The 25392-nt window shown below is 45.6% G+C and overlaps 1 protein-coding gene across 2 annotated transcripts in view; it reads right to left on the reverse strand.

Annotated features, from left to right (window-relative positions):
* Positions 1 to 499: 499 nt before the first annotated feature.
* Positions 500 to 25392, reverse strand: part of ALDH18A1 (aldehyde dehydrogenase 18 family member A1) — a 32833-nt gene continuing 7940 nt past the window's right edge. The window contains exons 3-17 of one of the 2 annotated variants that reach the window (XM_081104360.1): positions 21377 to 21526; positions 21187 to 21291; positions 17120 to 17272; positions 16653 to 16743; positions 15141 to 15265; positions 14245 to 14389; positions 13511 to 13584; positions 13195 to 13288; positions 10538 to 10758; positions 8405 to 8542; positions 6298 to 6493; positions 6073 to 6194; positions 4890 to 5076; positions 3841 to 3936; positions 500 to 1481 (exon numbers count right to left, since the gene is read on the reverse strand). In XM_081104360.1, coding sequence (XP_080960486.1) covers positions 1300 to 1481; positions 3841 to 3936; positions 4890 to 5076; positions 6073 to 6194; positions 6298 to 6493; positions 8405 to 8542; positions 10538 to 10758; positions 13195 to 13288; positions 13511 to 13584; positions 14245 to 14389; positions 15141 to 15265; positions 16653 to 16743; positions 17120 to 17272; positions 21187 to 21291; positions 21377 to 21526 — 2079 coding nt within the window. In that variant the 3' untranslated portion in view covers positions 500 to 1299. Of the gene's footprint in view, positions 1482 to 3840; positions 3937 to 4889; positions 5077 to 6072; positions 6195 to 6297; positions 6494 to 8404; positions 8543 to 10537; positions 10759 to 13194; positions 13289 to 13510; positions 13585 to 14244; positions 14390 to 15140; positions 15266 to 16652; positions 16744 to 17113; positions 17273 to 21186; positions 21292 to 21376; positions 21527 to 25392 lie in introns of both variants that reach the window. The other variant, XM_081104359.1, reaches the window with a different exon arrangement.

A 25392-nucleotide genomic window follows, 5' to 3' on the forward strand; every position in this document is an offset into this window, starting at 1 on the left:
CGCCGTAATTCATAAAACATCCTCCGAGGATAAGCAGCAGCAGCATGGAAGTGATGGCCTCCATGAGACCAGAAGTCTTTCAGCTGTGACACCAGGGACCCCAAGAACAGGAGCTGGGAGGAAGGTGAGGGGTGAGAGCTGCCAATGTAACAGGTGACCTTGAGGTGAGGGGGGCCAGCTGGGGCTCTGGTCATCCACGTGGACACTGTGCAGACCTGGCACAATGGTGGCATGCTCGTGTCGCACGCCCCGACTTCAGACCATCGCATGCTTTTAGTCCTTCAAGTCCTGGCATTTTCCTCTCCCGCCTCTAGTCCAGTCTTCCCTGGCACCTGCCAGGCTGCTTGCACTGGCGCTGTTGAGGCAGAGGGGCCGGCTGTCTCCCAACCAGCTTCCAGGGGAGACAATGTGTAAAAACAAGGCTGTGAGGGCTGCCAGACAGGGAAAGGGAGGGAGAGGGGAATCGCCAATGAGGGAGAAAATGTTAATCCAGCACACAGGCTTTTCATAAGAACTTTATTTCTCAAAAAGGGGGAAGAATCCAAAGTATTAAAATAATCCTCTAATTTTATTTTGGAGGGAAAGGATAGGATGACAAAAATTCGTATAAAAATTTCAAGCATAATCGTCAGATACTTCACCCTGACACCCACATCTCCTGTCTGAGCTCCAGGTTCCAACTGCATCACAAGTATTGCCAATCTCCTGGACCCGGAGAGGCTGCGAGTATCCGGAATGCTTATAGTTACTCCACAAATAAATACAAAAGATCAACCTCCCAGTGGAGATGATTTGGCCCATTTTGGTGATTGTTTTTGATGAGAATGGTGCCCCACGTCTAAGTAGCAGACCTTTCCTTTTCGAAGATGACTACGAGTGTGAAAGAAATGTGGAAACATGTATTAGGTACGGCTGGCTCTGGTACCAACCAAATGCCAAGGGAGACTTTACCTCACTGAGGCAGTAAAAAGGGAGAAGCGGCCATAATTTTTCCATTGCTTCTTACATTGGAGACCATACCTTTGTTTCTATCACTGAAGAAAACTGGACCATGCAAAGCAAAGTCCCTATTTAGAGCAATTAAGAAAGTCCCTATCCATAATAATTATTTTCTAACTTAAAAAGAGGAAAAGAAAACGGTGAGCTGGATTGCAAGTCATTAGCCGAGACCAATGCTGCCAAAATGAGCCCACAGCAGGGAGGCCTTTGGGAGCGGGAGCTGCGACCGGCTCAGCCCGAGGTCCCGAAGCGAGCTCAGCGGTGAGGACCTCTCGGAACACACGCTCTCCTCTGCGGCTCTCAGTTGGTGTTGCTCTGAGGAACAGGGAGGTTCTCGTGAAGGTATTTTAAAGTTCCATGCTCGGAGAAATCCGAGACCACGTGGTCCTGCCCTCGCAGCAGCCACTTAGTAGTAAGCAGTCCCTCAAGTCCTACTGGTCCCCGAGCGTGGATCCGTGAGGTACTGATTCCCACTTCAGCTCCTGCAAAGAAGCACGGATGAGGGTGTGGCATTTCCCGCCTCTGCTTCCTGTCTGCTCACCAGCCCCTCGCCCGCCCCGCTGCCCACACCTGCCCATCCTCCCGGCCAGCTCAAGCTTCTGTCCCCGTGTTCTCTGGTCTCTGTACATCATGCCGAGCCGCCTTCTTCTCATGAAACCCAGCGTGTGGGCTCTCTTGTGCTTTACCAGAAGTGCTCTCTCTGCTACCTGTTCAGTGTCTGGACTGTGCACCATAATTTGGCATTGGGGCATTTTCTGGGTTATATGACAATGTTTAATATGGAGGTTTCATCTCCCTAAATATTCTTCAAATCCTAGAAAAGGGTGTGTTCTCAGGATCCCCCAGAATTCTTAGCACTAAACTGAATACATGGAAGGGTGGTGCTCATCTCCCACCCCTCTCGCTCCTGGCTCAGACACGGGCATCAGTTCCTGGGTCTGGCTCAGTGTTTTGCACCTCCCACGGGGAGGCAGGATCCCATGTCCTTCACAACTGTCCCGAGCGCGTACTGGCCCGGGGATAAGGTGGTGAATAACTGGTACAGTCCTGTTTTTGTGGAGCTTATGTTCTTGTGGACAAGGCAGCCAAGAACTCATGTGTGATGGGTGAAGGAAGCTGTGACAGACTGTGCGGGCCGGTGGGGGCCACACTGGGCAGGGTGGGCAGGGAGCGAGCGCCTCCCTGAGAAGCTGCGTTTCTGCTGAAACCTGAACAATGAGGAGCCAGCCGGGGAGGGGCAGGTGCAGGGTGCTGCAGGCAGAGAGGAGCGAGGAGACCCGAGTGGGGACGAGCTTGGGGTAGTGGTTGGCAAGGAGCCTGTGAGCACCACATTCAAATTCTGTTAAATAATGTAGAGACCATGTGACTCTGGGCGTGTTGCCTTGATCATCTTTCATGCTTTGATTTTTGTCATTAAAAAAATGAGTAAAATAATAGATCCATTATGGAGAGCTAAGGGAGACACTGCATATGATGCACTTTACACAGTGCTGGGGACACAGTAAATGCTCAGTAAGTATTATCTGCCAGTGTTACTAATGCATTTGACTCAACCAGAGCCTGAGCTTCTGCTCTGAGCTGGGGACAGAAAGACGATGGAGGATCTCTTGCTCTCCCTGCATCTTGACTTTCGCTTCCAAGCTGGGCTCCTCAGCCCTTAAACGTATGCTGCTATTTCTTCTTCAAGACCATGGAATACAAAATTCAGTGCAAGTGATGTGATATTAAATCAAAACCACAACACAACAGAGTCAGGGAACTAAAAACAAAGTGTCTAATGACTAAGAATAACAGTAAAATTCCCTTTAATAACCTTTAACAATTCAGTGAGAACTATTTCTTTAGGCAGATCATCTATTCAAATGTTCAGAGGGATTGCAATGCTTCAAGTGCTGAAACTATTTCTCAGATTAGTTTACCTGCCTTATAGGAGCTTTGTTTAATGGCACCCCTGAACACCAGGATGGTCTGAAAAAGCCCTAACTGGGGCTAGAGATTTTTTTATTATTATTATTTTTAATATATTTTTTATTGATTTCAGGGAGAGAGAGAGAGAGAGAGAGGACCATCAACAATGAAAAAGAATCATTGATCGGCTGCCTCCTGCAGGCCCCCCGCCCCAGCCCTCCCCTCTGCCATTGGGGATTGAGCTTGCAACTTGGGTATGTGCCTTGACCGGGAATCGAACCATGACCTCCTGGTTCATAGGTCAATGTTCAACCACTGAGCCATGCTTTGGTGAAAGATGGAATGGGAGAAGGGTGTCTTTCAGAAGCTTTTATTTCAGGCTGCTTTAGAAGGAAACCTTGCACCCCTGGGCTTACCTGTCTGTTTTCGATGCTGACATGTAAGCCCAGCATAGGCATGAACACCTTCTTAGTCCTGTCCTCATGGGGAACTCCTAGCTCTGAGGCAACCTGGCTGTGTCTCTAAAGGAAGCCTGCAATCGCAGTGCTCTCAAAGGGCCTTGGCACAGACACTGCTACCACCGGTGTATGGAGACAGGCTGTGGTCTGCCTGCACTGCGGTGGGAGCGACCGGGGCTTTGGGCTGCACAAGTCGGGGTTTGAATGCCAGCTGCATGACTCTGTACAAGTTACTTCACCTCCTTGAACCTCAGTTTCCCCATCTATGAAAAAGAAAATCCAAGTACCTACCTTCTTAATATGTGAAACACCCAGAGCATAGGACTTTATCAGCTACTATTTTCTCTCGTGTACCCACCCTCCCACAGCTCTCTCTTCTCTTGACCAAGCATGTGACCAGAGGTGAGCTGTCTCCTCCCCCCTCACCATGCTCCTTGGACAACAGTGTCCTTTCTCCCATGACCAGAGTCCTTACCCAGCCCGAAGCGGTAGCCATCGGAGAAGCGGGTGCTGGCGTTCCAGAACACACAGGCACTGTCAACGTGCTGCAGGAAGAACTCTGCAGTTTTCTCTGCGGCAGGAAGAGAAGAAGCTGAGTTAGGAGGACCCACAGAGAACACCTGCTTCCAGCCCCTCACCTGGAACTGACCGGGCAGGGTCCAGGCACCACGGGGCTTCCCCGCGTGTTAAACACGGATTTGTGAAAAACCCAGAGGAAGAAGGAAGACCGGCTTCATCAGTCACTGCTGTGGAAAGCGCAGCTGCTTGGGAGCTCCCACTGCAGAGATACCCTTGCTGCTGCCATGGCCTGTCTACACTATTTATTTAGAGGCTCTGGACCCAGAGTGTTTAAGTCTGAAGTCCAAGTTCACACCCACTAGCTAGGTGACCTTGGGCAGGTTTCTGAACCTCTCTGTGCCTAAGTAAAATGGGGACTGACAATGACCTAGCTTACAGTGTGTGGAGAGAATAAGATGAACTGACCTCCACAAAGCACTCATCGCAGTCTAGCACACAGGTGCTCTGTAAATGTTAGCTGTTACTATTAGTGCTGTTGTGATTCCCCAATAAGTGAACTGTAAATTCCCTGAGGGGGCCATACCGGCTTCCTTAATCACTGGGCCTGAAACCTAGGCATGTCCTGCAATACGTATCTGTAGAGTGAATGAATGACTATGGCACTGGTTCTGCCCTTACTCTCCTGAACCTTGGTTTCCTCAGCTGTAAAATGGGTTTATTCCAATAACTTAGAAAGACTGTTGTGTGGATTAAATGGTAGCACCTCTAATGCAGGAGTGGAGCTAACAGTCTCTTTCCCGCCTCCTCCCACGGGACTACTGTCACTATAGGATGAGGTAACAGATGTGAGAGCACTCAGCAAAGCAGCCAATGCAACCGACAGCCAGCGTTATCATCCGTTTGCTCAGTTCCGTTTCCTGCAGGCCAGGAGGCACTGAGAGGAGAACCACTGTGGAGACGGAGGCAGAGAGAGCAAGCGCCTCCGCTGCAGCATCTGGCACTGACCGTTCTCCGTGACGATGACGTCCGTGTGGGAGCTGCCGTACTTGTGGATGTGGTCGATGGCCTCCTGGACGCTGTCCACCACCTCAATGCACAGCTCCAGGTCCCCGTACTCAGTTCGGAGGGACTTCACTTCCGAGGGGCTGAAGGTCAGATAGGAAGCGAACTTGGGGCCTGCGTGAATTTTCACCTGGAACAGAGGAAGTCCAGGGGCAACAACAGAAACCCCTGTGAGAAAGCAAGCTCACACCTCTCCCGGGATCAACAGCAGGCCCGATCAGAGGCCACTAGCGTACAGTGAGGCCCAGCACAGTGAGCATGTGCCCTGACTCCCTTTTAATTTGAGGGGTGCATTCTCATTTTCCCACAATGCTCTCAGGTTCTCACTGGGCCCATGCCATACTGATAGCTGACTGGAGCCTCTTTTCCAGGAAAGGATGGAAGGGAAGAAACACGTGCTGCAGGTCAAAGCGACCAAGGCCTGCAGTCCTTCTCCTGGCTGCTGCACAGAACTCTGCCAGGACATCCAATACATCTGACGGAAAACCTAGGCTGTCCATTTTTGTCTGGGGAGCATCTAGGAATGTAAGATGGAGCGTATGTCTATGTTGGAAACTTACTGGTATTGGTTGTTTATAACTTTAATAAAATAATCTCAGAAAAAGAGGATATTACACAAATTGTTGACTCCCAAATACCACTGTATTAAGTAGATTAATACTGGTAACTGAAGACATTTGTGGAGGGGCGGATACAATACATTTTGGTTTGAGAACATTTCTACACAATCTTTTCAAATCAAATCCAAACAGGAATGTGTTCAGACTCACAAACTTTAAACTATGCCACCTGAATAAATGTTGCCAGAAACAGTCCATTCAGCAGGCTGCCATGCGGCCTAAACCCTTATCCCTAAACCCTCTTAGCACTTAACACATTCCACTCGGAAATGAGGCTATTTGCGTGTGGGATTCTTCCACCCACTGGGCTGTCAGAGACAGAGGGAGGCCTGCCTTCACCTTACTCCTCTCTGTGTACTGAGCACAGAGCTCTGTACACAGCAGATGCTCACAAATGCTGCCTCGCGAATGGCCTCACTGGTGTGGGGATGCTCCTGGTCCAGTCCCACAGGCTCAGTCCCCACGTGGGAGGCAGGAAGTGGTGCGATCCTGAGAGCTTGTCTTACCTGTTCCACTCGCAGCATATCGATGATCTGGTCAAACAGGGGTGTTCTCAGCAGGTCTCGGTGGATCAACAGAGTCTCCAAAGCGTTACAGGCAGCTGGATATTCACATTTAGAGTCTCTGACTAAAGAAAGAGAACAAAGAGTTGTTTCTATTAACACGATCTAGCACCACAGAGGACCTGACAAATATTTTGCCTGTAGAACAGGGGACCCTGTCCAGCTCACCCAGTCTGGAGGCTTTATCGACACTGGCCTCTGAATCCACATACATGTGGCAGATCCCTTCACTGTGCCCCATCACCGGGATCCCCTTGGCGGCTTTCTGGATATCTCTGACCAGCTGGGAAGAGCCGCGTGGAATGATCAGATCTATCATTTTGTCTAGTCGGCAAAGATCTTCCACTTCTTCTCTGGTATTCACCTGAAGAGATAGAGAATAAAAAGATCAAGAGAGTATCTTCTAACCCATGAAACATCCCCATTACAGTCACATGTCTGCACCTCCTGAGCATTAATCAGGCACTGTGAAAACTTGTTCCAAAATAAGACTAGTCCCTGATCGTGGGAATCAACGCTATCTAGCAAATGCTCACCAAACTCTGCACACTAAGTGCTTTGCTGGGCATGACCACAGGCAGGACCCGGTCCCTGCCTCCAGCAGCTCAGAATCGAGTAGGGAAGAAGGGGCTAGGACACAACCAGCCATACACTGCTGGGCAGATAACGTTTTAAATGCCAGGAAAGGTAAAAGTTCCACCTCTGGAATTAGAGGAGGACAAACTATGCCATGTGATGAGGATCAGAAGAGGAAGTGGCTGCCCTGGTGATTCTCTAACCACAGACTTAGTGACAAGTTGGGTCTTGCTAGGGAGTCATGGTTCTTCATGGCTTCTGCTGACAACCTCAACCCTGGGATGCTGGCTGGGCTAACGAAAGTGCTTATGTTAGGACACTCACATTGTGGGTATCTTTTTATCTTCTTGATTTTTCATTGTCCCCTATATGGTCCTGTTACTTATAGGAGAAATACAAATATACGTTTACGAAAATGCTCACAGCAACTTTAATCTGCATAGTCCAAAGCTGGAAACAACCCAAATGTTTGTCAACAGAAGAAAGGACAAACTAGTATATGCATGTAATTGGAATAGTACACGATAGTGACAGAGAAGCTACTGCTAGGTGCAACAACGTGGATGAAGCTCATGGGCATCCTAATGAAGAAAAGAAATACAATGTAAAAGAGTGCACTGTGTGATTCCATTTATATGAAGTTCAAGAACAGGCAAAAGAAACTGAACGTGAAAGAAGCAGAAGAGCAGTTTGGTGGTGAGGGGCACACTGACAGGCAAGGGCACTGGGAGCCTGGGGTACTGGAAATGTCTTGTATTTTGATACGGCTGGTGGTTATATATGTGCATGTACATACGGACAAAATCACATAAGATCTGTATACTTACTGCATATATGCTGTACATCAACAGGAAGGAGGGAGGCAGATGCCTCTGAATTAAGCTAGGAGGTGGCAGAGCTGGGATTTGGATCCACCACCATGTTGCCATGAGAAAAACCCAGACTCTCATCCGTGAGCATGTGATGCAGCCGTTTTACAGGCCCTCACCCAGCAGCCCAAAGAACCCTGCAGTGTGGGAGCGAGTAGCCTCGACGGAACAGAGAAGGATCTGAGCCAGCCTAAGCCCAAATCTAAACTACCACAGGCTGTGTGACTTAACCTCTGTGCCTATTTTTTTCTATCTATAAAATGGGCCTAAAATCGATGATATTTTTCTCATAGGGTCATTGAGAGGATTAAATGAGAGATAAGAAAGTGCCTTGCCCATAGCAGGTGTTCAATAAATTGCAGCTCTTACTAGCTAGTTCAGAAATTCTACTTGACAATTGAGGAGTATAAGACAATGGTTAAAATAACAACAACAACAATAATAATAACGATAACAGCATGACCTAATATTTACACGCACCCATGATGGTTTATGACAAACTTTCATAAAAATTGATCTCATCTGACTTGGCCTAAATGACTCTGCCAGTGCGCAGAACCCAGGCCTCACACTCTAGTGCTGGTAGGGCTAATAGGCATTCTTATGAAGTCAATGGTGCCGGGACACAGTTATGTGAGAGCAGCCTTCCGAGCCACTGAAGACCCATCTGGCACTGTCCAATGTCAGTAGACAAACAGGACCTGCTGCCACTTCAATTAAGGCCGCCCATGGAAGTGGCTCAGACTCACATGGCCTAAGCTCTGCTTCAAATACCCAAAGACCTGACCTGGCTCCTCTGAACCCGACATGGCTCATTCTCAGGGACCTACCAGCTGTACGGCCTCCTTGACTCCATGGATCGAGAGAGCCTCCTGGGTCAGGACATGAAGAATCCGGTTGCTGTGTGCAGCCTCCTTCCCTCCTTTGAGTAACAAGCCATTACCACTTGCAATAGCCAAGGCTGCCACCTGTAGATCAAAGGGCAGAGCAGTGAACCAAAGGGAAAAGCAGTAATAGTGACAGCAACGTTAGCATGCACTGAGCACTTTTTCTGTGCCGAGCACAGTGTCAATCACTTCATAAAGCCTGTCCTGTATAATCTTGGGGACAGGAGACCCTGACTGGAACCAAACCACCCAGATCTTAGAAACTAAACTCTGAGTCTTCCTTAGCACCACCAGCAAAGTAACCTGAGTTAAGAGGCCAGGGTCACACGGCCTCTCCTTAAGGTGGCCACAGTGGAGGACAGGGTGCTCAGCTGCCTCCTGACCCAGGTGCTTGCTCCACCTGCTGAGCAGAGGGTGGGCAGCACTGCTGGCCACATCTTACGCTGGCCTGTCACGGTGCTGAGAGCTCTGAACGCCTGGTGCTGAGAACCTGGAGAGGACCAGGCTCCCGCCAGCTCTGGCGGAGATGCTGGGAACGGAGCACAGCCTGTCTGGGAAGGAAGAAGCAGGCCATCTGGGAGGAGGATCAGCCACTCACCTGGTCACCCAAGGCCTGGAGCTTAACCTTCTGAGTGCTCTGGGGTAAAGGAGGACCTACCTGGGTTTTTTTTTAAGTAGCGAAAGACACTTTCCTAAAAACACTGTGTGCCTGAAACTGTTCACCTCCAGATCAGTGGCTCTTAATCTTTGTTTTTTGTTGCTCATGAAGCCCTTAAAAAAGTTATGTATGTTCTCCAGATAAATGCACAAACCCACTGAATTCTGCATACAACTTTTAGGATTCAGGATTCTGTGATGCTATCCAAGCAAGGAACCTTAGTGGGCCAAAGAGGAAACCTTTACCGTGCGAAGTGTCAGCTAGTGTGGCTAAAAGGGAGCAGGGAGACTTCATGGACCCGGCTGCACAGAGACTGGGACTCGCTTCCACCAGCAGAGGGGGCTGTGCAGTTCTCCCTGGGGCACTGCGGAGACAGGTGAGAAGGGGCTGGGTGCTGAACAGCCTGGTTTTAGGTCCTCAGGGAGAATCCTCCACAGAGCATGCTGGACTCCCACGGTCACTGATGCCATGGAGTAAAGAGTGCTGCTTGTTTGTTTCTAAACAGACTTTCTCCCTGAGACTTCGCGGCTTGTCCAAAGAAAGAGCTGGTATCGTACTAGACAGTCCAGTGGGGGATGTTCTCAGATTTCTGGGAGAAAGTTTAGGGCAACAAGAACATGGCTGCTTGGCAAGCTCTTTGATACATGGTTTCTCAACATGAGCCTGTGATGTGTCAGATTCCTGAAAGAGGATTATATTACAGTTTACATCACTAGGCATTCTTTTTCTAAGATGTACCTTCAGGAAGCCATCTGAGACACTGATGATAAAGGGCCCTTTTTCGCATGGGCAAAACCAACTATGAGATGAAGGACCTGCAGGAGGCTAGCAGGGACTCTGGGATGAGGGAACAAAGTGCCTAGTGAGCTAATATACTTGGAGGTGGGCTCCCGTGGTCAGGGAGATTCATCTGGGGTTAAGGCCCAGATCCACATTAATAAGTTTCACAATAGTATTACCTCCTATAAACTTCAGTTTCTTCAACTGTAAAATGTACATATAAATACTTACTTTAGAATTATTGGTAAAGCCAGTAACATAAATTACCTTAAGAACAACCTAAGAATAAAGTCTCAAAAATTATTTTTTTGGCCCTAGCCGGTTTTGCTCAGTGGATAGAGCATTGGCCTGCAGACTGAAGGGTCCCAGGTTCAATTCTGACCAAGGGCATATGCCCAGGTTGTGGGCTCGATCCCCAGTGGCGAGTGTGTAGGAGGCAGCCAATCAATGATTCTCTCTCATCACTAATGTTTCTACTTCTCTTTTCCTCTCCCTTCCTCTCTGAAATCAGTAAAAATATATTTTTTAAAAATGTTATTTTTGGGGGGTGGGGTGGGGGGGAGATAAAACGTTCTTACTTAAAAAAAAAAAGAAGAAGAAGAATGTTTGGGAGATTTATCTCGACATTAGTCACATACCTGGGGTAGACAGTCGGGGCGAGACTCGAAGATGACCAGCAGGACTCCGATTGGGACAGTCACTTGTTCTAGTTCCAAGTTTTTGGCAACTCGGATCCGGCGCAAAACGCGCCCCACGCTGTCCTGGGAGGAGGCTGCAATCTGCCGCAGACCGATGGCCAGGCTGTTCAACTTAGACGTGGAGAGGCTCAATCGTTTCAGCAGAGGAGGTGCAAGTCTCCCTGGGGGTGTAAAAATGCATGATGATAAAGGAGGAGACCTGGGCAGCAGCAACTGTCCTACTGGACGTGTGGCACTGTCTTTGAACAGACATGGAATTAAGGGAAAACAAGGACATGCCATTTACACAGCTTTTCTGGGGGGTAATAGTTTGTCATATAAAGGTATGTAAACCTACACCTTTTGTGCAAGTTCGGCTCCAGAAACTTGTCATTTGCAGGAGTGAACTTGCATGTAATGAACTTCCATGTAAAATACTTATCACAGCATTTTTATATTAGTGGGAAACTGGGTTCTACCTATAAAATCTGGCAATGGGCTACCATGCAGTTAACATCAATAGCTATATGATATGATATGAAGAATACAGTTTGTGAAAAAGGAAAATTACAAAACAGTATGTATGGTAGGATCCTATTGATCAAACATGACATGTTTCTAAGTCTGGAAGGCATCAAGAACAGTGATGATTACTGTCTATGTTTCTGCATTATTTTAATCTTTTATAAGAAATGATTAGAAGCAATGAAGATGATTTCTTTTAAAATAAAAACAAATAGAATTATAAGTTCACATATAAAATTTTCTTTAAATTTAAATACAATGGTATGCATGGAGTGATCCTCTATACATACACATGTTCAAATATATGCATGAATATATATTCAGAAAAACCATATGGAATCACACATCACAAATCATCACTGTGGTTAATGATGACATGAGTTTATGAAAAATTTCCCTTTCTTTTTAATAGCCACAGCCAGCTAGATAATAAAAATTTCTTTTTTGGAGGGGAGGAACCAACCTTATATTAAGAAAAAAAAATTAAACCATCATTCTACCAAATAATATCAATATCATTTAATTATATATGGATTAATTTTCTTCACATTTTCCCATGTACTAAAAATCAAGTTTTAATTATAGTGCATGTTAAATGTTACACTCTCGTTTTTCACCTTACAATGCATGTACATTTTCCATGTTGCAAAAATTACTTAATGACTACTAAATATTTCACTGAGTTGATACAGGTTAATGCAATTAACCACACTTATATTAGACACTCAGGTTGTTTCCAGTTTTCAGCGTGACAAATAATCCTGCACTAAGAATGGTGACATACAGAGCTGTTTTCTCCTCCTGAAGTATTTTCTTGGGATAAATTTCCTGCAGTGGGCTTCCCGAGTGAAAGGGGATTACCATGCTCATGGCTACCCAGGACTGTTCTCAAGCTATCATGTGTTGTCACTAATTTCCAGAGATAACTGAGATAACTGGGATGCTAACCACGAGTCATGTGATTTTTGAAAAACAGCTCTAACCTCTGTGGGTCTTAATTCTTTTACTTTAAATTAATGGATAGGATGTCATCAAAGATTTCCATTTCTGAGAGTTTATTTTATGACTTGCCAATATTACAAAAATTCAAAAGACCAGATGTAAATTCTACAGGAAGTTCCAAAGCAATGACTCAAACATGTGTTAAGGAATGGGAATAATGTTGATGAGCTTTGCTAGGTTTCCTTGAAGGGCATAAAACTAACTTGGATGTTTAATTTAAGGCACATTTATTCAAGAGAAAATAAAATAAAAAAACCCATTAAAACCAATCCCCATTATTTTAGGGTACCAAAGACAGAGAACTAGGAAAAGGCCGAGACAGAGTGAGGGCCTGTCTGGCTCTACATATTTAGTTGTCAGCCCTCTCACTCCTCTACCATTAGCACCTTGAGGGCATTTCTGTCGGGGCCTGTTGCTAACTCTGGGCAGACCGCACACTAGGAGATGAGCTGTCTTTCATCACAGGCTGCATAAACTATTCTACAACTATTTTACAGACATAGTCCATTTGGGTTTAAATTCAGATATGTCACTGGCCATGGTTTCAGGCATGTGAAAACTGCTTCATTTTTCTCCTCTGTGAAATCGGGATAATACATAGTAGCTTCCTCACAGTGCTATATTGTGAAGTAAAATGAGATCCTGTCGGCCCAGCCAGCGTGGCTCAGTGGTTAAGCATCAACCTATGAACCAGGAGGTCACGGTTAAATTCCTGGTCAGGGTACATGAGATTCTGTCTGTTATGCCCTTAGCACAATGCCTGGCAACACAGAAAATTATCAAGAAATGTTAGCAACTGTTAGCTGAATGTCTAAAATGGTGAGGTCTTCAATCTTTTCTTTTTTTTGTCTTGAAATTGCCGTAATAGCCATACAGGGAATGAAAAAAGCTCCTATGGGGGTTGTGCTGGAATATCTTGGAAACGGGTGGGGGTAGTGTGTATAGTTTGAAAGAGCCCAGTGAACATTAACCATCAACCCTCAATAAATAGGATACAGAATATACAACTTCTTCTATAAGGATACTGACTTTAGGTAAAGGACTCAAACAAAACCCTCCTTAGAACTGACTCCAAGCTGCCAGGTATTTACCCTCTGCCTCCTCCAGGTCTTTCTTGTTGGCTGACAGGATCTCATCGCGATGGTCCGTCAACAGATCGGCTAGATGATGGATAATCTCTGCTCTCTAGAAAAAAGGTGAAAATTAAACAAGCAAACAGTATCCAAGAAGAAAGCATGCCTGCTCCTTTAAATCTACTCTTCTGACCATGCCAGGCCTTGCTACTAAACCCAGATAACTCTGGGGGACACGAGGAACAAAGGAGGAGATAGCAGGCTTGACTGTGGACTAACCCTCAGCATGATCCACTCTGAAAACAACAGAACGATCAGCTAGGTCGGTTATTACCTGCTCTGGGTCCAGCGTGGCCAGCATCCTTCCTCCTGATCGAGCCATTTCTCCCTGCTGCTCGACAGTGGGGCCTGCAAGCACAGTTGCAAACATCAGATCACGGTCAGCACAGTTCCCTGTTGCTGTCTCAGCACGTGCATAGGTTCCTCACATGCACGGGTCTTACACTTGGTATCTTGCTATGCTTGCTGCACATACAGAGACCACTCTGACCAGTAAACGGCAAAAGGACATACCAGACTAACTCGGGCATAAACACAAGAAACTTGTCTGCACTTCTGGGGTAGACAGTATAACTCACGTCTCCACAGTTCAATTCCACTTTGGCTGACATTTCCTAACGAGCCTACATGCCTGACTGTAGACTGTGACGCAGGTCTATCTATGTGAACACATGAGAGCACAAGCTATATCTTAGGCGTCTCTCATGTCTGCATCTGGCATCCAGTCGAGGCCTACCACAATGTTTGTTGATAAAATGGTTTCTTATATTCTTTAACTTAGTGATTTTAGAGAGAATTAGGAGGCCTAAGTAGGAAGGTTAGATAAATTTTACAAAAGCAAAGCAAAATTGTTTTGCAAATAGTGTTCAAAACACCACCATATTTCCTAATATCAACACATCAATTTTGTGATCTCTGTTCCCAGAATGACAGCTTGGCCTTTGGTCCCATCTAAGTCATGGTGTCACTAGCTGTCATCGACCACAGGACTCCATGAAGAATACTTACCTGCAGGCTTCACTTCGGAAAAGAAGGTGCCAACTTTCTTTCCCTCTACGATGTCTATGATGACATGCCCAGACACTTTTGGGTGGGTTCCATTGGCAATAACCACCGAAGTGCCACCCTGCAAAGCCCAGAGGGCCGCTTTCACCTAAAGGAGAGGTTAGACCCAAAGATGAGACTCAGATCTTTGTAGGGTCTTGTCACCTGCACTTTAAATTTGCAAAAGATTTAAAATGCAATGTGATACGGAACAATTTAAGAATACAATTTAAGAAGCTCTGAAAACACACCCAGCCCATCACTCTTTCCAATCCAACTGTAGCAAGTGCTGCCTAAAAGTAAGCCAGTCTGCCCTTCGTGCTCAACGTGTTCTCTCTCCAAGACTCTACACTGGGACTCCCCATGTCCACATCTGACGCACTGAGCCTCAACTCAGTGTCCCATCAGGTGTTTGGCCAAGTCTGAAGCTGAGTACTTTTAGCTTTTGTAAATGGGGCTTTTGTCCTCATCTCTACCATTGCTACATATGAGGCTGTACCTTAAGGGCATAACTTCTTAGAAAAATTAATTGGAGAGAAAAACTTTTGCAAGATGTCATCAAAAAATATTTGAGCTGATAACATTAGAGGATTTACAAATTATGAAAACTATACAGACCTTGTCCTTAAGGAGTTTACAATATGAACACTCACTCTATATAATATTAATAAAAGAGAATACATACACAAACATGACTAAATATAGGTACACAATATGCATTAAGCCCATATTTAGATATGTGCATACGTAATTGTGTATGTGCCTAGCATGTGCACCATTAGCCCATAAAGAATTACAAAAGTAAAAATGGTATTTTGGCTCTATAACTGTTACAGGCGGTAAAGGCACCAGATTCTTACCTTGGCTTCCATGCCACCCATTCCCACTCTGGACTTGGTGCCGAATGTCACAGACTGCTGATCTCCAGGATAAAATGTGTCAATGAGCTTTGCATCATCTGACCCTGGGGGGCTGTCAAAGAGGCCTAAAAAGTAAACAAGGGTCAACCATACTGCTTTAATGGAAGTCCAAGAGAGGCCTCCCGGGCACTGCCAACCACTCTGTACTTAACCCCTCCAGAAGGATTCTGTTCCATCAGCTCTACCCAGGAAGGAGAACGGGGGGCTCCAGGAGTCCACCCCGCTGAGGAACAGCTCCAGGACGCACCTTGCATATTTTATAACCAGCTTAATAAGTGAATGTTTGCCAGTGCCAGAGCATGGCCATGTCCTTGGCACAGGTTATCCTGCCTGGGGGGTGGGCTGGGCACTCAATAGGCTTTTCAGACCTCCAGGGAATGTAATGGAGACGTTAAGGATCCTGTAGATTTGGCCTATTTTGACACAGCTATCATGTTCTTTATGGGTCAAAATGTAAAAGGGTACAACTCAGCAAAGTGGAAGAGTGAATGGAGAGTCAACTGGAGCCACAAGGGGCCCCTCCCTGAGGAGGGAGAAAGGGAGTAATACATAAGCCAAGGTGGCCACACAGCCTGGATTTTCTGCAGTGGCTCCAATTTAAAACAATATGTCTTATGAATTACATTAAAAACTGAAAGTGATAAAAAGTAAGATGATGTACCACTCCACACCCACTAGGATGGCTATAATAAAAAAGGCAGATGACAAGAGGTAAGTGTTGTGGATGTGGAGAAACAAGAGCCCTGTCTACTGTGAGTGGGATTGTAAAAGGGCGCACTTTGTACCATTCTGGAAATGGTTTGGATGGCTAAATGGTATATACATGTTTTGAAAAACAGTCTGGCACTTCTTCCAAAGAGTTACACATTATGATCCAACAATTCTGCTCCTCAGTAAAATAAAAAATACATCCACACTAACACCTGTACATGAAGGTTCAAAGCAGCATTAGTGTATGGTTCCATTTATATAAAATGTCCAGAACAGGCAAATCAATAGAGACCATGTAGACTGAGGGTTGCATCGGGCTGGAGAGTCTCTGGCGAAGTGACCAGTGACTGCTAATGGGGATGGGATTCTTGTGGTGGGGATAAAAATGTTCTAAAATTGTGGTGAGGGTTGAAAAACTGTATGAAGACATTAAAAATCACTGGAATGTAAACTTTAAATAGGTGAATGGTATGGTCTGTGAATTAATTCTCTGTAAAGCTGTTATAAAAAACAAAATGAAAGTGCTGGAAAATGACAATCTCTCAGCATTTAAACTGCATTTCCCAGACTCCCCCACCTTCTTCTGAGCCATAAAAAACCCTTCGTCAGACCACATGGCTCAGAAAATTATGTCCCATAGAAAAAAAGATCAGAAGGATTCAAAGAAAGAGGAAAACTCATGCTCACACATGTCATATTTACAACAAAGGCTGGATAAAAGGAAAAGGCGTTACTTTGTACCTTCCACATCTGAAAGAACAATCAAGAGGTCAGTTTTCATTTCCACGGCCAGCCGGGCAGCCAAGCTGTCATTATCTTTGACACTAATAACCTGGAATGCAGGTAAAAAGTCGTGAGTGAACTACACAGTTCAAAAGGAAGTTCACAGAAGCACTCAGTCAGGCTCTGCAGGCCCCTCTGTCTGCAAAACACCATTCTCTGGCAACCCCCCTTTCCAAACATGCACCTTTCTATCCATTGACATACACAAGCCATGCTCACAGCAGCATCTTCAATCACGATCACACCTAACCTGTTGAAGGAAACCCTCTGACTCCAGGAGAGCTTGGGCCCCACTGGTCAGGACACCACTCGCTCCCAATTTCCACCCCGTTAGGGTCAGACTTGCGGTGTTAGTACATGCAGCATCTCGTGGCGTTAGTGTCTCTGGCATGCTCGACCCTCTGGAGCATTTTACCCACATTTACCCCCTGGAGATCACTATTGGGCTCAGCTGGGGGGACAACAGCGTCATTCGTGTTGACAATGGGGACGATGTTCATTCGGAGGAGTTCATGAAGTGTCCCATTGAGGTTCCGGCGCTTCTGTTCATCGTGGAAATCCAAATTGGTCACCAAAATCTAAAAGGTTTAAATAGATCAAAAACACGGGGGAGAAAAATGATGAAATTCCTAGGTATAGCTTAAAAAAATGCTAAAACTGGAGAAGTTAAACATTAGGATTCTGTGACCCGATTGGGATGGAACATACATCTTTGGATGCCTACCCAATTATGCTAGATATGACGGAAAAGTTAGAATGACTTGGAAGATTTAATGATGTTCAGGACTTCTTGTAAAAGTACTTTAATTCTCAGAGCACTACCAAATCTCATCCACTTACAAAATTAAGAAAAATTAATGTATCTACTTTGGAGGGCTTTGGGGGGAAGTAATGAATGTCATTAACTTCTAAAATACCTTTGTATCCTAGCATCTGATTCAGGCACAGACACATTTGGCGAGCGAATGAATGAATGGTTTTCCCTGCTGGGAAGTGTCTGAGATAAAAGGAAATAGGGCTGTGTCATCACTGTTCTCGCTCTGCAGCCGACCACTACTGGAGTTTACAAAGACTGTGAGAGCATGTGGGCTAATCTGAGAGGTGTGTGGAGACCCGTTAGTCACACACTGAAAGAAGGGCTCAATGTCACTTAGCTCAGGGGAGGGGATGGGCAGAGTGGAGAGCTGGTGGTCAGCTCTGCTTCCCTGCCTGAATCCAAGTTTTCGGCAGGGTTTAGCAGGGGAGAGAGGTAAAGGGAGATGATGTCAAGAAACTAAATGGCAACAAACCCTGAAGCTCATGAAAAAATGTTTCACCAAAAACCCTCTGATGGTTAAGGAAGGGGCTCTTGTGGTGGAAGGCAGAGGCTGAAGCAGGAAGGTTGGAGGCGGGTGGTCAAGGAGGAAGGGACTGAAACAGTGGGAAAGGCTGAGCCCTGAACTGGGATTGGGCAACGGTAACTAAGGTAATAGCAGCCTGAATAACATACAAACTGTGAGTGAAGAAGACAAAATGGTAATGTCTAAGGGAAGTAATTCACTCACTCATTCCATGAAATATTTATTGAGTACCTCTGGAATGCCAGGCCCTGTGCCAGCTGCTGGGATGGAGAATAAAAATGGTGAGGGTTTGGGTAAGATGGAATAGGGCCTGTTTTTTTAAGGATAGATCATGAACTCCTCTTCAGAAAAGCTTAGTCCTATAGAAAACAGGACTGAGTCAAAAGCAAACAATGGATTCTAGTGCTGGTGGTGAAAGGTCAAACAATAAAAGTAAACACATGTATGTAGGAGAGGTGAGCAGAAGGTATAAAGGTCCAGTGAAACAACTGAACAAGCAAGAGATAGCAGACAAGCGCCCCAAGGGAGGAAAGTATGTGCCTGGAGGACAACCTGTTACCATCCAAATCAGTGTCATGTCTATGAAGGAAAAATAAGCTGCTTTACTTGTTTTAAAGACTTTAACCTGATAACTTACTGGAGATTTCCACAGCCCCTGAAAATGGTCTTCACAATGAGATTAGTAAAGAAAACAAGGAGCCACAGGACAAGGTACAAAGGGCGCAGACTCCTGGGAGATGAGACAGTGGGGAGGCAGAGAGGGCCCAGGGCGCAGACTCCTGGGAGATGAGACAGTGGGGAGGCAGAGAGGGCCCAGGGCGCAGACTCCTGGTAGATGAGACAGTGGGGGAGGCAGAGAGGGCCCAGGGCGCAGACTCCTGGGAGATGAGACAGTGGGGAGGCAGAGAGGGCCCAGGGCGGATGCCTGCTGGGAAGTGGAAGGGGCAGAGCTCTTTCTTCCACATCCTTACTGGAAATGACGGTCACTGTGCACTGACTTTTAATGTAACTTTCTTTTTTTTTTTTAAATATATTTTATTGATTTTTTTACAGAGAAGAAGGGAGAGGAATAGAGAGTTAGAAACATCGATGAGAGAGATCGATCAGCTGCCTCCTGCACGCCCCCCAGTGGGGATGTGCCGGCAACCGAGGCACATACCCTTGACCAGGATCGAACCCGGGACCCTTGAGTCCGCAGGCCAACGCTCCATCCACTGAGCCAAACCGGTTCGGCAAACTTTCATTAAAAAAAAACAAAAACAAAAAAACAAAAAGCCTGACCAGTGTGGCTCAGTGGTGGTTGACCTATGCACCAAGAGGTTGCTGGTCTGATTCCTGGTCAGGGCAAATGTCCATGTTGCGGGCATGATCCCCAGTGGGGGGCATACAGGAGGCAGCTGATTGAAGTTTCTGTCTCATTGATGCTTCTATCTCCCTCTCCCTCTCCCTCTCCCTTCTTCTCTAACAGCAATAAAAACATATTAAAAAACTAACAACTGCCTGGCCAGCGTGGCTCAGTGGTTGAGTGTCAACCTATGAACCAGGAGGTTCCAGTTCTATTCTCAGTCAGGACACATGCCTGGGTTGCGGTCTCAATTCCTAGTAGGGGGCATGCAGGGGGCAGCTGATCAATGTTTCTCTCGTCATTGATGTTTCTAGCTCTCTCTTCCTCTCTGCAATCAATACAAATATATTAAAAAAAAACACAAAACACCAAAAAACCAATAACCAAAACACCTAAAAAAAAAAAAAAAATCAAACCTGGAAAAAAGCAAAACAAAACAAAAACATAGTTCCTGGCCCTAACTGGTTTGTTGGCTCAGTGGATGGAGTGTCGGCCTGCGGACTGAAGGGTCCCAGGTTCAATTCCAGTTAAGGGCATGTACCTGGGTTGCGGGCACATCCCCAGTAGGAGGTGTGCAGGAGGCAGCTGATCGATGTTTCTCTCTCATCGATGTTTCTAAGTCTCTATTCCTCTCCCTCTCTGTGAAAAATCAATAAAATATATTTAAAAACAAAACAAAAAAAAACAAACAAAAAATCATAGTTCCTGGACGTAAGTTTCCTCATTTGGCTCCAGGCATTTTAAAAAAATTAAAGACTTAAACTGTCATTGGACTGCAGCAGAGAAGAACTAATAAATGGTGACAGAAACTGGGGTTTTCACTATATTTACGCTAACAGAAAAAAAAATACAAAAGCTAAGATGACAGAGTAGGGTCTCCAGCCAGAGGAAACAAACAGATGGACAAGTCCACACCTTCTGTTTCAGCTCACTTTTTCAAGGACACGCTAGCATAATTCCAGAACATCACTGAATAACAACTGTGAAAATGAGGGGGACACAAAGCAATGGGAAGTGAAAGGTGCACATATAGCATCACCTGTGTAAAATAACCCTTGTGTAAGTGATCAGAGGCAGCAAGGGCGTCTGAAAAGCATAACCTTGGAGTTAGGTTATCTTCGGTTGTTTTGTGATATTTAGATTTTTCTATTCAGTGTGTAGTTGTTTAGTTGATGAAAAATACAATTTTTTAAAATTCTGGAAATTTAGGTAAAAAAGAAATAAGTTAGGAAGAAGGTTCTAGAACATTCAGAGGTAATCACTAAAAATTTCTAAATTCCATGGGGACTGGAACCATGGCTGACTTAACAGATTCCTTGGTACATCATAGGTACCCCCAAAATATTTGCTGAATGAATATAAGCCTAACAAATCACCAACATTCCTTTTGCCTTCAATGCTTAGCAGGTATCTAAGGCAACCACTACCAGGTGAAGCAAGCCAATGAAATAAAGATATCTATCTTCAGAAGAATTAGCAGCTGCAGCCCTAAGAGGTACTAGTACAATAACCAGAGCTAACACTTATTATTAAACACTGCATTAAATGCTTTTCACGTAGTATTTTCTCATTAAGCCCATCCAAAAACCCTTGGGCATAGGCACTGATATTATCCTCATTTTTCAGAGGGAGAGACAGGCACAAAAAGGTTAGACTGAAAGACTTTCTCCAGATCTCCCAGCTAGCAAGTGCTGAAGCCCAGACTGCCTCCTGGTGGCCTGGCTCCACAGCCCTGGTCATGATCTTCTTGCTCCAAGGGAATCACCCTCACGGGTCCCCCGCCCCCTTGGAAAGGCCAGCCTCTCACCTGGGCAGCACAGATGCTGTACTGGGTAAACATGGCTTCATACAAGGCCATCAGTCCACTCTGTCCCGCAGCTGCACAGGCTCGGGCTTCTAAGACAGGAATTGCCTGGAACATACCAACAGACAAGGTGTAGTCGAGAGAGGGAAGGAGGGCTGAGGGCCCATTCCAAGGGGTGGGAAGCAGCACTCACCATCTCCTTCAGCTGGTTCTGCCCCGAGTGCAGGGCCTGCCTCACGCTCTGAGACAGAAGGATCTCATGGCGCAAGCGTTGCTTGCCGAAAGCTACGGCTCCACTAGTTACCAGCATCATCTCTCGGCCTTGATTCTGTAGCACTGACACCTGACAGTGAGGAAGAAAAGGGCACCATGAGTCACTTGTAACATCTCTTTCCTCTCTTTACAAGAAATGCAGGTAGGATGGACAACTGAGTGGATCCCAAATGCTGGTTTATGGACCAGCGCTGGGCTGGCCCTGGCAAGAATCACCCCAGTCGTTTGGTAAAAATATAGATTCCTACATGCTAACTGAAATCTGGCAAGCAGGTGGCAGACAGAAATCAGAAGTTTTTAATGAGGGATTCTGGTGTGTAGCCAGGCTTGGCATCTACGGGGCTTGATGGTGTCTGTTGAAGTTTGGTGTCTGCAGAAGGCCTAGTTGTTACAGGCAAAAAAGGCCAGAAGAAAAGTTTGGAGCTGAAATTGCAACATAAACTTAGGGGATGAGTTCAAATCCTAAGGGGGTACGTCTGATACAGTCACCTTGGGCTGGACCAGAGACAGATGCTCACCCTGTTCCGCTCTGTCTGCCCAGGACCCAGTCACTTTTTTCCCTACCTTGGACAGATCCACGTGAAAGAACCAGAGTCAAGATGCAAATACAGTCAATATTCCTAACCCGTCCATTATTCCTGATGCTTGAACCCTTTAACCTGGTTCAGGAACTCACAAAGTTATTTTAAAAAATAATGTTTTATCACAGAAAGTCTCATACTTAACCAAAGTGGTAAGAACAGTATTATGAATTCCAATGTACTCATCACCCCTCGTCAACAACTATCTCTCACCGCCAATATCTCACTTTCCAATACTCCTTGTACAGCTCCACCATTATTTCAATACAAATCCCAAGGCCCCAGACATACGATTTCATCTGTAAATATTCTAGCAGTAATTGCTAAAAGACAGGGAACATACAGGGTGTCCCCAAAAATGTATACACACTTTGAATAATTATATATTCCAATGGGTTAAATCTGAAAGAAAAAAAGACAACATCAACTGAGCCCTAACCGGTTTGGCTCAGTGGATAAAGCGTCAGCCTGCGGACTGAAAGGTCCCAGGTTTGATTCTGGTCAAGGGCATGTACCTTGGTTGCGGGCACATCCCCAGTGGGAGGCGTGCAGGAGGCAGCTGATCAATGTTTCTAACTCTCTATCCCTCTCCCTTCCTCTCTGTAAAAAATCAATAAAATATATATTTTTTTAAAAAAGAAACATCAATTGAGTTACCAGCTGTTAGTGTATACATTTTTTGGGGATATGCTATACATATATATATATATATATATATATATATCCATAAAACCATCATCATCTAAAACATTTACTAGTAAATAATTCATTAATATCAAGTCGGTGTTCACAATTCTTCATTTTTCCAGCTTGCTCAAACTGAGATGTAAACTAAGCCCATACACTGCAATGAACTGAAATGTCTCTTACATCTCTTTTCATCCACAGGTGCATCCTCCAGAATTCCCTCCCCGCTTGCTACTTTTTGTTAAAGAATTGAGGTTGCTTGTCCTCTCAGGGTTTCCCAGCCTAAATTTTCCTAAAGCTTGTGTCCTTGTGGTGTAAGTTTGTTTTTAAATATGTTTTTTGTTTATTTCAGAGAGGGAGAAAGAGATAGAGACATCAATGATGAAAGAGAATTATTGATTGGCTGGCTCCTGCATGCCCCTTACTGGGGGTTGAGCCTGCAACCTGGATGTGCTCTGATGGGGAATCGAACTGTGACCTCCTGGTTCATAGGTCAATACTCAACCACTGACCCACACTGGCCAGGGCCTGTGGTGTAAGTTTAATGCTGTATTTTATATTCCTATAAACTGCTACTAGGTATGGAGGCTTGATTTGTTTTGTCAAGGATTTATAGGTCATGGTGTCCATCAAGGGGATACATAATTCCTGGTTATCTTTCTTTTTGTGATGTTAGCTACTACTTATGATTGTCACTAAGATCTCTCTTCATTATTAGGGCTTCCAATGGCTGCCATTCAAATTTATTCATTTTTTCTTCATTCAGAGGCTAAACACGTCCATAAGGGAGGTTTTCCTTCATGAAGTGTTTGGTCACCGTGAGGTGTGGTTTGTTTATGAAAGGCAGGACAGTTGTGTGCCTCTTTCCCTTTATTTACCAGTTTTTAAAGTAATGAGTAGGTCTTCTAGTATCCTCCAAAGATGACCAATGAGTCATTTTAAAGTATCATTATGAATTCATGGATTAAACATACTTCATGTGTTTAAATTTGTTGCAGTGATTATCTCTGCATCTTTGGCCAGTGGAAGCCAAGTTGGCTCCTGCGTCCAGCAAACATGATCAGGTGCTTTGGATAAGACATATTAGCACTGCCCTGATCCAGAAAGCCCTTCCGTTAGGTCCATGCATGTTTCTAGAAGGGGAGCTGGTGACCTAAGAAATCATTACCAAGTTCTCCCCACTGTTTTCATCAACTTTCTCTTTTGCTCAAAATCTTCAAACTGCTTGAGATTGGACCCCAATTCCTCTATCTTGCCAAAGCTCTGCCTGGCGGAATGCTCCACTTCCCATTCTCCCTGAAGAGATCACTGCCACTGCTCACAAGCTCCCCGCTCCCTGTCCCCCATGTGGGATCCACCTGCAGAGCCTCTTCTTCCAAGAAGCGCACAACTCCGGGGACGCCACTCACACTGTGCACAACTCCGGGAGCACCACTCACACTGTGCACAACTCCGGGGGCGCCACTCACACTGTGCACAACTCCGGGGGCGCCACTCACACTGTGCACAACTCCGGGGCGCCACTCACACTGTGCACAACTCCGGGGGCGCCACTCACACTGTGCACAACTCCGGGGGCGCCACTCACATGGTGCACTCAGCAGCATGGAACAGTTCCCCTCTGTTGGTGCAAATCCAGCCAGTTGTAAAGGCCCAGGCTGAGTCCCAGCTCTCCTAGGAAGCCCCAAGAATAACCACACTGTCATTTGACTTTCCCATCTCTGGACCCATCAGTGACTGTCATTTGGGCCTACTCATTCGAATACTTACTGTCTTCAACAATCACCTAATTGTTTCGGGAGTCCCAGTCCTGGCTCCCAAGTCCCTCAAAATGTAGCCCTTACACAAATACTTGTTAAGCTGAATTGATTTCATGGACTCAATCTGGAAGGCAGATTTGATCGTTGCTCAGTAGAGAAAATATAAGAAGATGCCATTAAATTTCAGGTTAGCAGTTTCCTAATACCAGCTCCTCAGTAAAGTTATTAAAAACGGAAAAGATGGTTATATAGGATCAAGGTGTGTTACAGCCAGAGTGGAAAAGCTCTTGCTTTAGCTCCAGGATGCCTGGTGTCTGCTTTTGACTTTGTTCAGGCACTGGCAAACTAGGGCCTACAGGTCAAATCTGTCCTGCACCAGTTTTTATAAACAAATCTTTACTGGAACCAGCCATGTTCACTGATTTACATATCGTCTAAGGTGGCTTTCGTGCTACAACAGCAGAACTGAGAAGACACAGACATGGCCTACAAAGCATAAAACATTTACTATCTGCCCTTTACAGAAAAAGTTTGCTGATCCTTGCTCTTGGCAAAGATAAGGGTAGTGGGATTTGTGACACGTTTAAAGTCCAAAATTCCTACTGTCAACCCCCAAGGTCAGTTTCTTTACTGATAATCTGTGGTCGGCCTGGCTTGACTGCATGACCAGTGGAGCATTAAATCCTCACCGGAAACTTCTGCTTTGAGCCCTTTTAAAGCCAATATTCCTTACACAGATATCCTGTGATTCAATCTGGAGTCTAAGTGTTGTCCCTGTCTCCACATAAGGTCCCTGAGGGGCATGAAAAAGGGGATTGTCTCTCAGACCCCCACTGTTTACTTGCACTCTCTCTCTCTCACTGCCTGTATTGCCTTAAATGAAAGCCTTACATTGGTATTCTCTGTGG

Source organism: Myotis nattereri, assembly GCF_964212035.1.
Source record: "Myotis nattereri genome assembly, chromosome: 13".
Lineage (NCBI taxonomy): Eukaryota > Metazoa > Chordata > Mammalia > Chiroptera > Vespertilionidae > Myotis > Myotis nattereri.